Raw genomic sequence first — 13900 nt, 5'->3', positions numbered from 1 at the left:
GAAAAAGTTCAACATTATTTAATCATTTTACCCTACATTTATTTAATCTTGATGATGATTTCTGTCTCGGTGGAAAACATGATCTCCCTCACCCTCACATTTTTCCTGCAACTGCACGTCACCCTGGTACTTTGAAAACCTCTGCTTCTTAGCATTAACAATAGCAAAGATGGAATACATTTTAGAATTTTTCGGGGTTGTTAGCATGAGCTCAATTATAAACCCCAAATTTCTTTTGAACTTCAGTGTACACTTAAGTGACCAACTGAGTCAATCTATTAAATGACTGAAAATAGTCAAACCTGACATTATAGCAGTAATGGTTATTAGATTATATATATACATTTTTATCAACACCTTCAACAGAAGAAAACTGTTGTTGGAGTAGTAGTAGTTGTTTTAGTAGTCATGTCGGTAGTCCTTGTCGTCTTCACTCTTCTTCAGCCAAAAATTCAGGACCTAAATTAAGGAATGTAATTTCCCTGTAAATGGGAATCGGTGGTATAATGTATTTTTTTTCGAATATCACCAAGCTTTGTGGAGTCTACACCATGTAATAGGAATCGGTTTTTATTCCCCCAGGATGTAATTTAAAGATCACTGAGTGTCGGTAAACCAACACAGAGAAAACCCTTTCCCCTGCTAATAAGCTTAAGTTTCACTAACCTCAATGTCACATGCTGGTTGTGGACTTTGCTCTGCATATGTTCAGCACACAGACACATTAAAAACACATGCCGATCTTTGTTTGTTTGTTTGTTTGTTTGTTTTGCTTTTACTCTGAGGATTCATTTTCCCCTTTCTGGAATAAAACATCCCTGTAGAACAGGGAGATGATGGCGTGATTAAATTGACATAGTGTACCGAAGTTGTCAGAGATGTGCAGATTCTTTCCAAATGAGAGTCACTCGCCAACATTTGTGATGTTTAGTTTTGTCCAGCGTCCTGATAGCCCCTTCATCCAGGTATGCCCAAAAGTAAGATTGACTGCTCTCTAAAACAAGTCTCATCTTTTTTCCCTTTTTTTTTTTTTTTTTTTTTTTTTTTACCCTGCATGCCCCTGTGTTTCCATATTGCTGGTGCTGGAACTGTGAATTTCTCTTGGAGATCATTAAAGTATTTATCTATCTATCTATCTATCTATCTATCTATCTATCTATCAAAGTCTCACCTTTTGAAGTAGTTTTTGTTAAGAAAAGTGTCATTTCTCTTTTGAAAGATTTCTTCTTCTCAACCATTTTTTATGAGTTTTATCCTTCAACAGATTATTCTTTTTTACATGTCAGAGGAAAGACTTAATTAACTCAAACGGTCAAAGGTGATTATACCTCTGTAAAATATGATTTATTTTGATGTACCTGAATGTCTGTACAGAGTCTCCCCTCTGTCCTTGATGTGGCAACTTAGGAAACTTTGAGCATTGGGTAACTTCAGTATTAGTAGAGAATCTGTCTGCTTTTTGAAGTATTTGATATTATGAACATCATACAAAGAAAGATTTTTATTGACTTTTATTACTGTTACATTTCTAAAAGTCCTTACTCTACATTAACTCTGAAAATCATTTAAGTTTGCAATTGCATAGTTTTCTTTGGGAATCTCGATATCTATTGCTGTAGTGCTTTGTCTGTTTGTCTGGAATAATTAACCTGAGACCAAGGGGGCAGGTCACTGGAAGGATATCATTTTTTTAGAAAAACAACACAAAAACACAAACTGCACAGTCATTATTGGCAAAATTCTCAGTACGCAAGTGTATGAAATAGCCAACAAAAATTGATTCACTCTTCTCACTTGAAGCCCCAGGGTCAGATTTATTTGTGCAAAAATGTTGCCTTTTGGGGGATATTTTGGTACTTGGTACTTTTTCACCTTTGATCGAATGACAGTTTCCTGTTTTGATTCATTAGTGTGACACTTTCTGGCTAATGAGCCTTCTAGTTATAGAGGGTTTAGCGCCGGATGATGTGTTTTGCATACAGCTGCCAGTGAGTTTCAGTCAGAGTGAGTGTAGTGTGTTTGTCTACATCCACATTAGATGTTGTGCCTCCAATAGTCTCAGAGCTCATTACAGTAATCAGGTTAAAGAGAGGGGAACTGGGGAGTGCTTGGCCTACGGCATGTTTCCTCTGGACTTCCCCAGTGAGGCGGAGAGCCTCTCACACAGCCTCTGACTGAGTTGGTGGGACTCGGCCCTGCAGACGCCTGCTCCTAATGATCGGCTCCCGCAGCTTCTGTTTGTATGAAACCCACACTGGGGTATTCAACTGCACCCATGCTGTCATAATGACCAGCTTGTAATTGCAAAGCCCTTCTGATATACACCCATTCGTTCCCGAGTTCTGATCCATTTATGGTTCACACTAACACGTTTAGTAAATAGAAAGCCCCGCTCTCTGCGTACAGCTGAAGCATCAACACCAAAGCACAGAGAATGAAAAACAGAGGAGGTTTTACTTTGGTTCGTTTTCACAAATGTACAAAAATAGCAGAGTGGAGCTGTGAAATGGTGACTATATTTACATTGTTTAGCATAACTGTGTATGGGAGGGGTCTTTGTTTGCTTCTGTTGCTTTTGTAGCTTGTATTTTGCTGACTCACTGACGCTCATTCAGTAATAATAGTATTTGTTTTGTAGCTTGTCCCTTTTCTTTCGGTCTTTGTCTTATTCTGTATTTTCAGTTGTAAAATATATTGAAACCCTTCAGCCCCTATTACTGAAGCTTTTTGTGTAGCCTCGTGAGAAATGACAGAATAGTTCAATCAAGGTGATTCAGGCAGTTGATTTGTACTCGTGACGGTTTGTTTCCTTAAATATTCTGTGCATGTGGCCATTCAGCAAAGTCCATTCACCAGCCCGAGAGCCACTAATGAAAATCAGAGCCCTTCTTGTCAAACCTCCCTTGCTTTCTTTAAATGACACTGGTAAGAAAGAAAAAAAAAAAAAGAGCTCAATCTCTTTTTGTTTTTTGGAGCTGACAAAAGCCACATGACCTGAGAATTGCCTAAAACCAGGGTTGCCATGGCAACCAGCAGATGTGGAGCATGAAATAGTGTGCCTGTGAGTCCCTAACTAAGCATGGCAGCATCCTTTACATGCTCCACTGTGTGTTCATCTGGCCTCCCGATCTCGCTATAGAGCCAGGTGCAAGAATAAGCCCCAGAGGTGTTTGTCTGCGAGCCTCCTCTGTCCGCGCAGCACTGAGGCAAAAGCATGCACAAAAAACACTTTCAAGTTGTCCGCATGTTTCTTCCCAGTTGACCCTGTTACACAACATGTCGAGGATTTCCACGCTGTGTGTGTATGTGTGTGTGTGTGCGTGCATCAGGGTCGGCGTTGCGATGACCAGATGTTTCTGAGGCAGATTTGAGCCAGAGTCTGTGTTTAAAATCCAATGAGATGGGATGTAAAACTAAAGTCGATGCTCCCTTCCCAGATTGCCTCTAAGAAATGCTGTGGAGCTGCTCTTTGATCTCTGATTTGCCAGAGCATTGCAATAAACCCAAAATGTAGATGGAAACACACTTTCAACAGTGTACAAAAGTAGACACCTTCAAATTTCCCCTGTCTGCTGTAAGGCTGAGACTGCAGTAGAGATTGGTACTCTAAGTTCGACTCACCTTGGCCTGATTTAAAATATTATGAACGAAGTAGTACATTACAATCTACCATTTGTTGTCAGCAAATGTCGTATGTCTTTGTAGGCTTTATGATTGTTATTTGACACCAATCAGATTTAAATGCATCAGGTACACACATTTATATCAGGATGTTAATTTCTCATTTGACAGTGTGGCTGCATCGTGGCCCATCGGACGTACGATGTCCAGGTCTGTTTTCAAAATTGTCCTGTTGCAATTGCAAATGTAATTTTTTTTTTTTTTTTTTACAACTTCAGAGGAGACAAAGCTTCCGGTCCCCCATGATCTGTGACCATTCTCCTCCCTCAATGATCCTGTGACAAATGTTGGGAAGCACTTTCGGCTTGCTTATGTGAAATAGTCTGGTTTTTATAGGCAATATTATAATGTAGACACTGTGACAGTGTCTATGTTGGTATTGGTGCTTTAGGAATTAAATTGAATTGAATAGTCCCCACTTAAAATCTTTCATGACAAATAGTGTTGATATGTTTAGGAAATGTCAATGTTTCTCTTCTGAAGAAGAGAAATCTCACATTGGAGAGCTTTTATGGCTTTTCAAATGTTTTTTTTTTTTTTTTTATGAAAAATGTTGCACATTTACACGCATCAGCAGCTATTTTGATGCATGTGCTTCAGACAGAAAAAAAACGTTCTATTTGCAAGCACGTCTTCTGCACACAGCCACTGCTTGCAAAGCACAGTATTTATCTGTGGGCGCGTCGTTGTATACACCTCCTGGAGCCAGTTTAAACATTTGAACCTCCAATGCTTTTAGTCCGTGGCGAGAGAAAAACAAAGCGGCAAAGAGTCTCACAATGATACCGCACTTGGAATGTACTCCCAAGTTTACTGAATAATGAGGTTTTTCTTTTGCACAGTTTGCTTTCAACTGTTATTTTTCACTCTCGATGTTGACCTATCACTTATTACTTTGGAAGGGAATGCACTCCACAAGGTTTTCTCATTAATTGACAGGAGGAAAAAGGTTGGTAAGTGCTCTGCCTGCACGTACATCTTCTTCAGTGTACTGCAGGGATCAGTAGACCAGCAGGTGATATTGTGACAGCGCAGCGCTCCACGGGAGAAAAAAAAAAAAAAAGTTATATTATGCTTCGCTTTACAAGCTTCGACAAAGCAGTCAAAATGAAGTGACTCTTTCACATTGAGGTATTTTCATTTTTCAGACGTGCTCCATCGAAGTGAATCAAAGTCATCTCCCTCAATCTCTTTTGCTGCCAAATGTCCCATGTACTTGTCAGGAATCGCTGTGAGGCCTTGTGGATCAAACTAGGATTGTATAGTCATGTACGAAGATAAAAGTACTCTTTAATATTGTCAAAGCTCACTCTTTCTCTCCTGGACCTTCAATACTTGACATCATTTCAAAGCTGACACTGGCTTGAATCCTTAAACCACCAGTGCAGAGTGTGTGCCACATCCAAATGACCAACGAGAGAAGTTGCAGTTCTGGACCTGAAGGCAGAGTGGAGGTGGCTGCTGCTGCTGTCCAGCCTTATATGTCCAGGAAAAGGTGGGTGCAGCAGCAGCCCTGGCAACTGTGGGCTGAGTTGCTGATCTGGAAACAATGAGCCAACAACATGGCCTCTCCCTGAACCTCCTCTCGTACAACAAGGTTTCCCTCACTATCAACAGCTCATTTCATTGTAACAAGGAATGCTTTAATGCAGTTATAGATTACCATGTTGGTAAGGGGTTGTCTTCGGTTATGCTCCACTAAGCTCACTGACGGCGTCGATAATAACACCAGACACTCTTCAAGAAAATTGGACACTTCATGACTCAACTGATATCAGCCTATAGCGCTCTCAGTTAAATGTTTTGCTTCAAGAGTGACTGAATCTCTGGCATTGTGCGTCAGGATTGTTCCTTACAGTAAGCCAGAGGATATAAATGCTGATAGAGTCCCTCTGTGCGTCGTAGTTTGGAGCGAAGCCAGCATATGTTCCGTTCCACTGCTCTTGATACTGTAATCAGCATGCAAGTGGTAGTAGGCAGCCGGCGACTTGAGTATGAGGGACAGAGGCAGCACAGTCAGTGGAGTCACCTGATTGGGAGTATGTGACTCTCCGTGCAGAACATCCTGGCCATAGTTGCTTGAGGTGTGAAAGGATTTCCTTATACTCATGTTAAATGCCCTGTGGAAAGTGGTTATTTTTTTTAAAGATTTAATTTGTTGGGTTTACATTTGACGTGTTTCGCATCGTACGGTGCTTCTTGTTCCGGCGACATCGCCCTCATAATTTGTTTAGCAGTTAATTTCAGAGTGTGCTGGTTAATTTTTCACATGTTTTGTCAGATTCAGTTGGATAATGAAGCAATCTTTTGGCAGACAGCTCTGGTGTGCTGCTTTCACAAGTAAAGGCTCCATCGGTTTGATGCCGTCACATGGTGTGTGGAGAGTGGTGGTGGAGGACTGAGACTGAGATACTGAGAGTGGGGTTGGCATCTTAATTGTGACCTTTGTAATTGTGATGCAATGATTTCATGAGCCCGGTCTGCCTTGTACTTACACATTCTCCCGCTAATTACTGTCACATCTGTGAAGTCGTCGACTGCTACTCCCTACTCTCCGTGATTTGATCATTTGATAAAATTGCAATTCTGTGATGTCACAGTAAACCACTGGCATATTGCATTAGCATATTGTGTAGACAAGAAAGGAATTATGTTTCCCTACAGGTTTGAATGATGTGGCTTAAAAAATCTGGAGGAGGACAGCATCTTGGAGTCTCTCTGATCCTGCTGCCTACTGAAATATTATGATTTGAGTAGGCTGTGTAATGAAGTAAAATTAGTGTGTTGCTGCCATAAAACTGCACAAAGAAAAATGTTGGTGTAAGTCAGCGTTGCTTCCTTCCTTGCCTATATTTTGCACAAGTGTTATCTACTAACAAGTGCTGAAGAACTGCTGAGGGCCACATATTACAGTGGAATCATGATGTGGGGATGATCACCCACCCATGCTAAGAAATGTAGTGGTATAAAAAAATATATTAAAAAAAATCCTTAATTGAAATACTACGTTCAACCATCTCATCCACTGCTTTATCCAACTTGTTGGCCCAACAGGGTCGAGCCAGTCCATGCTGACTATGGGTGAAGACAGGGTCCACCCTGGACAGGTCTCCAGTCAATCACAGGGCAAACACAGAAAGACAATCAAACACACACATTCACTCTTACTGGCAGTTTAGTATAGGAGTAACCAGTCACCCTCAAAGACATGCTTTTTACCTGTGCGTAGAAACCAGAATACAGTGGAACATGGTATTCGCTTGTCTTTATGTGGAAATGTATGATCATTGCTGCTTTATTTCTGTCTCAGCGCTTGTCGCTATTTAGTTGGTGTAGACCAATGTATTAATCCTGTAGAACACATTTTTACAAGTGTTTATTTTTAAAGATTTGTGTCATTTGCAAACCTGCTTCTGTTTTCGTAGGTTGATGTGTTTCCATGATAGACTGACCTTCAAAAGCTGCGTGAACCTGTGTAAATATAGACCATGGTGCTATCTCCATACTGCATGTCATCTCTCCTCCATAATTTGTATGCATGGCAGTAGTGGTATGCATAGAGAAGCTGAGTACACGGTTTCTCACAAGTTGCACCTCCAATGACAGACAGACTGTGCTTCGAGGGCGGCGTGTTGTTTGATACATAAAATAAGTGCAGAATGCAGATGAAAGGACGTAGAGAATATCCGTTATGTGTGACAACCCCTATTACCTCAGATTTTTCCATTTAAAATGTCCTTTTGTTTGACAGAGAATGACAATCTATTTTCCCTGTCATCCGTGTGCCACCGTGGTGATTCTCTTCCTCCTACATTGTTTTTCATGGGATTGGTTCATTTAATGTTGTTTGGACTCTAAACACAGCCACCCAAAGTCAAGGCTGTACATTTTAGAGTTAAATACATAAATACCGGACGTCTGCGATGCTCTGCTGAAGCAGAGGAACAAAAGGCAATATTAAAATGAGAAGGAAATGGTATTGTTCCCTGTATATTAACACTGTACATTATTGGTTATGATCGAAAAGATTAAAAAAAAAAAAGTCTTCACGTTTACACGGCTGATGTCATGTGATGCCCGACAGTCCATACAACTGAGAGGGAAAGCATTTCATTGTGAACCACTTAGAATTGATTGATAAAACGTATACATTATATTGCAATGCAATTAGTACATACTTTTTACTTCTAGCGTATTTTCTTGTGCTTTGTGTTCCCATATGACATCAAATATATTATCAGATGTGACTGTATATTTTTCATTGTATACATTGAAACCGGGAAAAAAAAATCATAATTCGCTACATTGGTGCTGGCATGAAACTAAACTGGGTCTAATTATGGGGAATTAATCCACTCAAGGCTAAACATACTTCAGTATGTTCAATCTGGAAGGCTTCACACCCTCCATATGGTACTCAGTGAGCAGTACATAATCAGGAAACCTGTGTGGATTGAGCAGTTAAAGCCTCTTGATAAACACCTGTTTGGTATTTAATCGCTTGACATTATATTTTGAGGCATAAGGTAAATTTGGAAAGAAATCCAGTGTTACTCGAGTGAACCTTCTAGACTTTGGGTATATTTAAACTCCAAAAGGCTGACCTACTGATTTATTTCCAGCTCTACCATTACATCATGTTTTTATTTATAGTTATTCAGCGCTGGCAACATATAGGCTGAGTTGACCAGAGGCCAAATATTCTCAATATGAGATTTTAAGGCAAAAAATAATAACAATAATGAACTCATCCTCGACTGAGACCTTTTGTTTTTGTCGTTTTGGTCTGATCCTCGTCCATTAGTGTATGTAATGAAAAAAAAAGAAGATGTTTTTGGCAACATCTGTGTGAGCCACTCCCTCTGAGGGCTTACTGAGAATCCAGACTCGGCTCACAGTCGGAGCAGTGAGTGAACCGTCCGCTTGTTGGTTGACTGGCTGCAGCTGCTGGGTGGAGCGCTCCTCCTCTGGTCGCTCGTTCTGTCTCGGCGTATTAGGAAGTCAATTCTTCATGTCTCCTAATGAAGGATGGTGCATTCAAGATCATTTTCTGTGTTATAATACTTAGTGTATCCTGACTTCCCACTGCTCGACCATCCAACACGATATTTGACTGTAATTGAGCCAATTTTGTGTTATACTTTTAATTTCTCAATTTAATGGCTAATTTGCTGCCTTCCGTCTAACCTTCAGCAAATATGGAATGTTCGGGATTCTATTAATCCTGTTAAAAGTGTACGTATTAGTAAATGGTGGCTGGCTCCAATTTATTGCATTGCCTCGGCAATGGATGCTTTTGAAGCAGTGCTGCTGGAGGACGCTCTACTTCAGTGGATATTTTTAGTGTAAGAGGAGCTGCTCTCTTCCTCCTTGAAACAAGGGCAAGATTCATAATTTCTGTCAGTATCCACACCCATGAACTACATTACAGTGGAGTGTGCAGCCCGAGAGCGGTCCCTGTAACCCAAACGATGGGTCATAGCAGCAAGGTTTGTGCTCAGTTTCTGCATTCAGAGCGTGGGCGCAATTGCTTTTTTTTTGTTTGGACCAACAAGATCAACTTCACTAACACTCCATTAAGTCAAATAATGCCATGCAAACCTCTTATAATGTAACAGCTTGTTCCTAGTGATCTTGGTGAACTTAAAATAGCGAGGGTCAGCTCCGTTTCATCACGCTGTCCAGTAATTTCTGTGTCCTGGAGGAGCGATGATTAATTCATTTATGAAACATATGGAGGAAGTGATAAGAGTGGAGGTGAAAGTCTTTGACTTATTAATTATGTGAGCTTCATTCAGGTAGGCTCCAGATTCAGTGGGTGTTCTCTGTGAGGAAATTAGGAACGGGTACATCTTGATGCGATGGAATGATCCGTGCAAGGGATTAAAAATAGCGCACGTTTATAAATGGTGCATGTAATGGCGAGCATAGCTAACGAAGAGGAAGTCATGATAATTAAAAACGATGTAATAACTACATTGTTTCTAAATGAACGGCCTTGCTGCAGCCATCAATAATTTGGCGTCTTTAAATAGTTTTTGTAAGGGAGTTTATGTTGATATGGTAAAGAGAGTCGGACACAATGATGCTTCTGTGCTCCCATGTGATGACTGAGTTTACAGCCGGCGGCTATTAGATAGTTTGATATGTCCTTGTTGTAAATCATAAAAGGCTATTATTCCTAATAAAGATGTCTTTGTGGTGGCTGATTAATGTGTACTACCTTGTGTACTAATAGAGTACTTGCCCAATTTAAATTAGGGTGTGAAATGCCTCCAATGATAGTGCAGCAATTATCACTCCTACAAGCAACATTGATGTCTGGTAGAAATAACACACCTGACCTTGACATGTCTTCCTGCTGTGCAGCTGAACATAAATTCAGTTCCTGCTTCGCCGGATTATTTAATTTTCGACAGAGAGCTGATCAAAACAAGAAACCTCGTTCGTTGCCACACGAGCTGCTGCTGGCTTGTCTGTGCAAGACACGATGGACCTGCCGGGAAGTGACCTTGCTTTACGTCAGAGGGGGATAAAAGGCTAACGTTTTGCTGGGATCCTTGATGTCTCGGGTGTAAAAGAGGAGATGGGGGAGGTGTGATGTGGAGCCGTTTAGCTGGTTAACATATTGTATGCTTTAATGCTGTTCTCAACAGTCCTGAGAAGTGCTGAGGTTGGATTTACTCCTCACCCTCCGTTCTTGCTACATGCTTGAATTACACACTAATAGTAGTCCACTCGGGCAGAAGATAATGTCATGTAGTTCACAGAGTATTTCCCTGCTGTTTCACTCACCATTATAGTTGAATTTATTTTCAGTTGCATCACAGCTTGTTAAAGTGTAATTGTCATATTTCAACGGTTGCGCTCGCTTTGGAGTTGCCAAATAATCTCCCCTTTGTCCCAGAGAGGCTGTTTGTACTCTCACAGTAAACACTACTGAAATTTTAGTTATGATCAGAGATACTTCTGCCTCCATCATTATGTTTGTGACTGCTTAGCAATCCAGCAAATATTGTGTAGAGTACTCCATTTGTCAGTCATTACTGTTTTCTGCATATTTTGTATTGACTTTGAAAATCATACTGGCAAGAGATGGGATGGTTTAGATTTCCTGTTTTAAAATGTATCCAAAAGCAATATGCTCTACAGTATGTGTGTATTTTAATTGGTTTTATTTTATGTTTTATGTTGGGGTTTTTTAAATTCCTTTGGCTGATCAGGAAGGTTTTGACATGGTAATTAATGAGTAATTACACTGTCAGGCTTACAGTGTACTAATAATATGGCTGTAACTGAGCCTTACCTCTACACGTCATGTGAAATGCACATTGATTCGATGAAAACCACCCGTGCATACCATTGTCGGTTCAAGAGATGTCCATCAAATATCTCTTCACGGGGCTTCCTGGTCAGATTTTGGGAAATCGGTCCAAAGAAATGTGATCACACCAATATTGTTTTAGGTTTTCTATCCATCTGTCATCTTAGGTGTTGTGTGACATACTAGTACATTAATCACAGCGGTGGTGACTCTCAGGCTCTGCTCTGCTGCTGGTATTACAGGCAGTCATTACAGCTGCATCCTCTCCAGATGGCTCCTGCCTCTGCCGGTTTCTATTGAATTGTGCACGTTTGGACTCCCGAGTAAGCAGCTCTTTCCATGTCTATATACTTGGAGCAGTGAACAAATCTAATTCAATAGAGGGCGCTTTTCTGATGGACTCGTGACACCCGCGGTAGTTGAAATTGCGCTTTAAGTCCACCTTCGTTTAATAAAATACAAGGAAGACAAATACAAACAGATGAGATATGTCTCATCCATGTTTGGAAGCAGAGCAAACAAGGAGTTGGCTGCAGTGGAGTGTTTGCACGAGGATCCTGATGAAAAAAAAAAAAAAAGTTCTTTCACACTACTGTAAGCTCAGGGATTATCATTATCCCCCTGGGTGTCATCATGTGGTTTCTGCAATACTTACTCTCTGAAGTGGCTGATGCTACTGACAACAGATACTAGAGTAGTAGTTGCTTTAGACTTTCAGGAATCTTCATCAAGCGTTTGTCATTTCAGGTATCGCGGGATTTTGGGGGGCAAGATTAACATCAGAGAAACGTAATATTTTCTGCAGTGTTTATTTTCAGTGTGGTTGTGGAAATTTTCATCTAACATACATGCCCGTGTGGCTTGCTATATTGTCAGTCTGAGGTCAGTCGCTGCTTGTCTACCAAAGAATATCGGTGGAGGAGGAAGATGACAAAAGCTCTGTAGGGCTTCTCTGCCAGCCTGTTTAGAGAAGAGCTCATGTGGCGCCATTACCTCTTTTTCTTTGTCCCGCGTCGTTCCTACTCTGTGTGGAGGAAAACTCATGCAAGGAGACGGGGTTATTTTGGAGACACCAATGGTACATTGCAGGCGGCCTCATTCACAACTCCATCATTATAGAAAATCTACGTCTCAGACTTTCTCGAGTTTGGCTCAAAAGAGGGCTGTGGATGAGCGCTGAGTTTTAAGAACAAAAAACTCATTGTTTTCTCGTGTGGCTGAGATGTGAATCGTGTCTGTGTGACGACATGAACTTTTGCCTTTATTTCAGACCGCAGAGGAAAATACAGACTATTTTTTGTATTGCATTGGAATGTGGAATAGAAAAGTAACAAAACATTTCTCACTGTCATATGTCTTTAGCTGCGTCCAGTATTTGGTTATGCATGTACATCACACATAAACAATTGTAATGCACAAAAGAAAAAAAATATGCTTTGAAATGTCAATATTTGCAATATTGTAATCAAAATGGATACAAAAGTACGGAACACAAAAAAAGACATTTTTCCCTAGAGTTGTCAGATGACCATAATGCCATATATTCATTGCAGACCGAATTACTCGGTGTCAACTCTGACTTTCATTCATTAGTTAAATCTGCAGACTTTACAGCCTGAAAATTTGATAAGGCCCTTTGATTGAGACACAGCAAAACCACTATTTCTAGCGTAACAGTAGAATTGTGTTAAAATTAGAATTTTTATTAAATGTAAGGGAACAAAAGTAGGAAATGCAAAGGTTTATTTGCAACTGCCCAGTATATTCTCTTTTTTCCTTACCTCAAATCTGTTTTGAGTGTATACATGTTCATATTTGAAGTTGGCATGATCAGATTGAAGAAACATATTCAGAGTTTCATTGATAATCATCAAAATCATTGCGCTGGGCTGCAGTTAAATAGTGTTTGTACATGAGTATAGGTAATGGAGGACAGATGTTCATTCAAATACCTTTCAAGTCTATTGCATGCAATTAAGAAAACAGAAAGCCTCATTGGTATACTGTAGGTGACTGTATTTATTGCTTTCATCCCTCTCTGTGACGAAGGCGAGGTCAAGAAGGAAGAAAAATCTGCATTGTCAGCACCTTTTCTTTTCTGGGGTGAATAGCAGAATTGATTCACCCTAATTGTGGTTCATAATAAAACACCTACTGATTAGTTTCACAGTAAAATTTGCTTCTGGAGGAGAGTTCAAACCCATAAAAAAAAAGAATAATGATTCAGCAGGGAAATATTTTGACCCACCTTCTGTTTTTCTTGCCGATTAGAGAGATTTGCCCCTTTTTTCTGCTGAAATGTTGTTTCTTGCCACGGCTCGGCAAATACTTCATGCAGTACAGACGGCCAGAAGCTCCTCGTGCAATATGCCTTTAGTATCAGAACAACTGAAGAGGAATGAGCTGCTGAGGCAGGGCTGTGGCATAACGCACATTCAATTTCACAGGTAAAGATGTCCCCAAGGAGATAATTGAGATGATTTGTTCTGTGTCTTATGGTGTGTTCCTCTGCCACTGAGACTCTGTCTTCATACTTTCAGGACTGATTGTTTTATGGAAGGACAGTTTAATGCTGGCTTGTTGATAATGGCCATGACACAGACCATTAGTTTGGAATAATGGGCAATGTTATAACTTTACGCACTCTAAACCTCACATTATGTGTCTACATTTGTGATTTTTCAGGTGTATAGGTCGTGAGGCCGTTACACAACCTTCCAAGATGGTGGCCTTGTCATTGAAGATTTGTGTGCGACAATGCAACGTTGTGAAGACCATGCAGTTTGAACCGTCCACCCCTGTGTACGACGCCTGCAGAATCATCAGAGAGAGAGTCCCGGAGGCCCAGACAGGACAAGGTTGGAGGTTGACCGATGCATGCGATTTACATAAAGG

The 13900-nt window shown here is 40.5% G+C and overlaps 1 protein-coding gene across 1 annotated transcript in view; it reads left to right on the top strand.

Moving 5' to 3' along the window:
* Positions 1–13727: 13727 nt before the first annotated feature.
* Positions 13728–13900, top strand: part of tln2b (talin 2b) — a gene marked incomplete at both ends in the record, with an annotated part of 54574 nt that continues 54401 nt past the window's right edge. The window contains one exon of the mRNA XM_080505439.1: positions 13728–13863. Within this exon, the coding sequence (XP_080361565.1) occupies positions 13728–13863 (136 nt within the window). The remainder of the gene's footprint in view (positions 13864–13900) is intronic.

This window comes from Blennius ocellaris (assembly GCF_963422515.1).
Source record: "Blennius ocellaris genome assembly, chromosome: 11".
Classification (NCBI taxonomy): domain Eukaryota; kingdom Metazoa; phylum Chordata; class Actinopteri; order Blenniiformes; family Blenniidae; genus Blennius; species Blennius ocellaris.
This window is presented reverse-complemented; position numbering and strand designations above follow the sequence as displayed.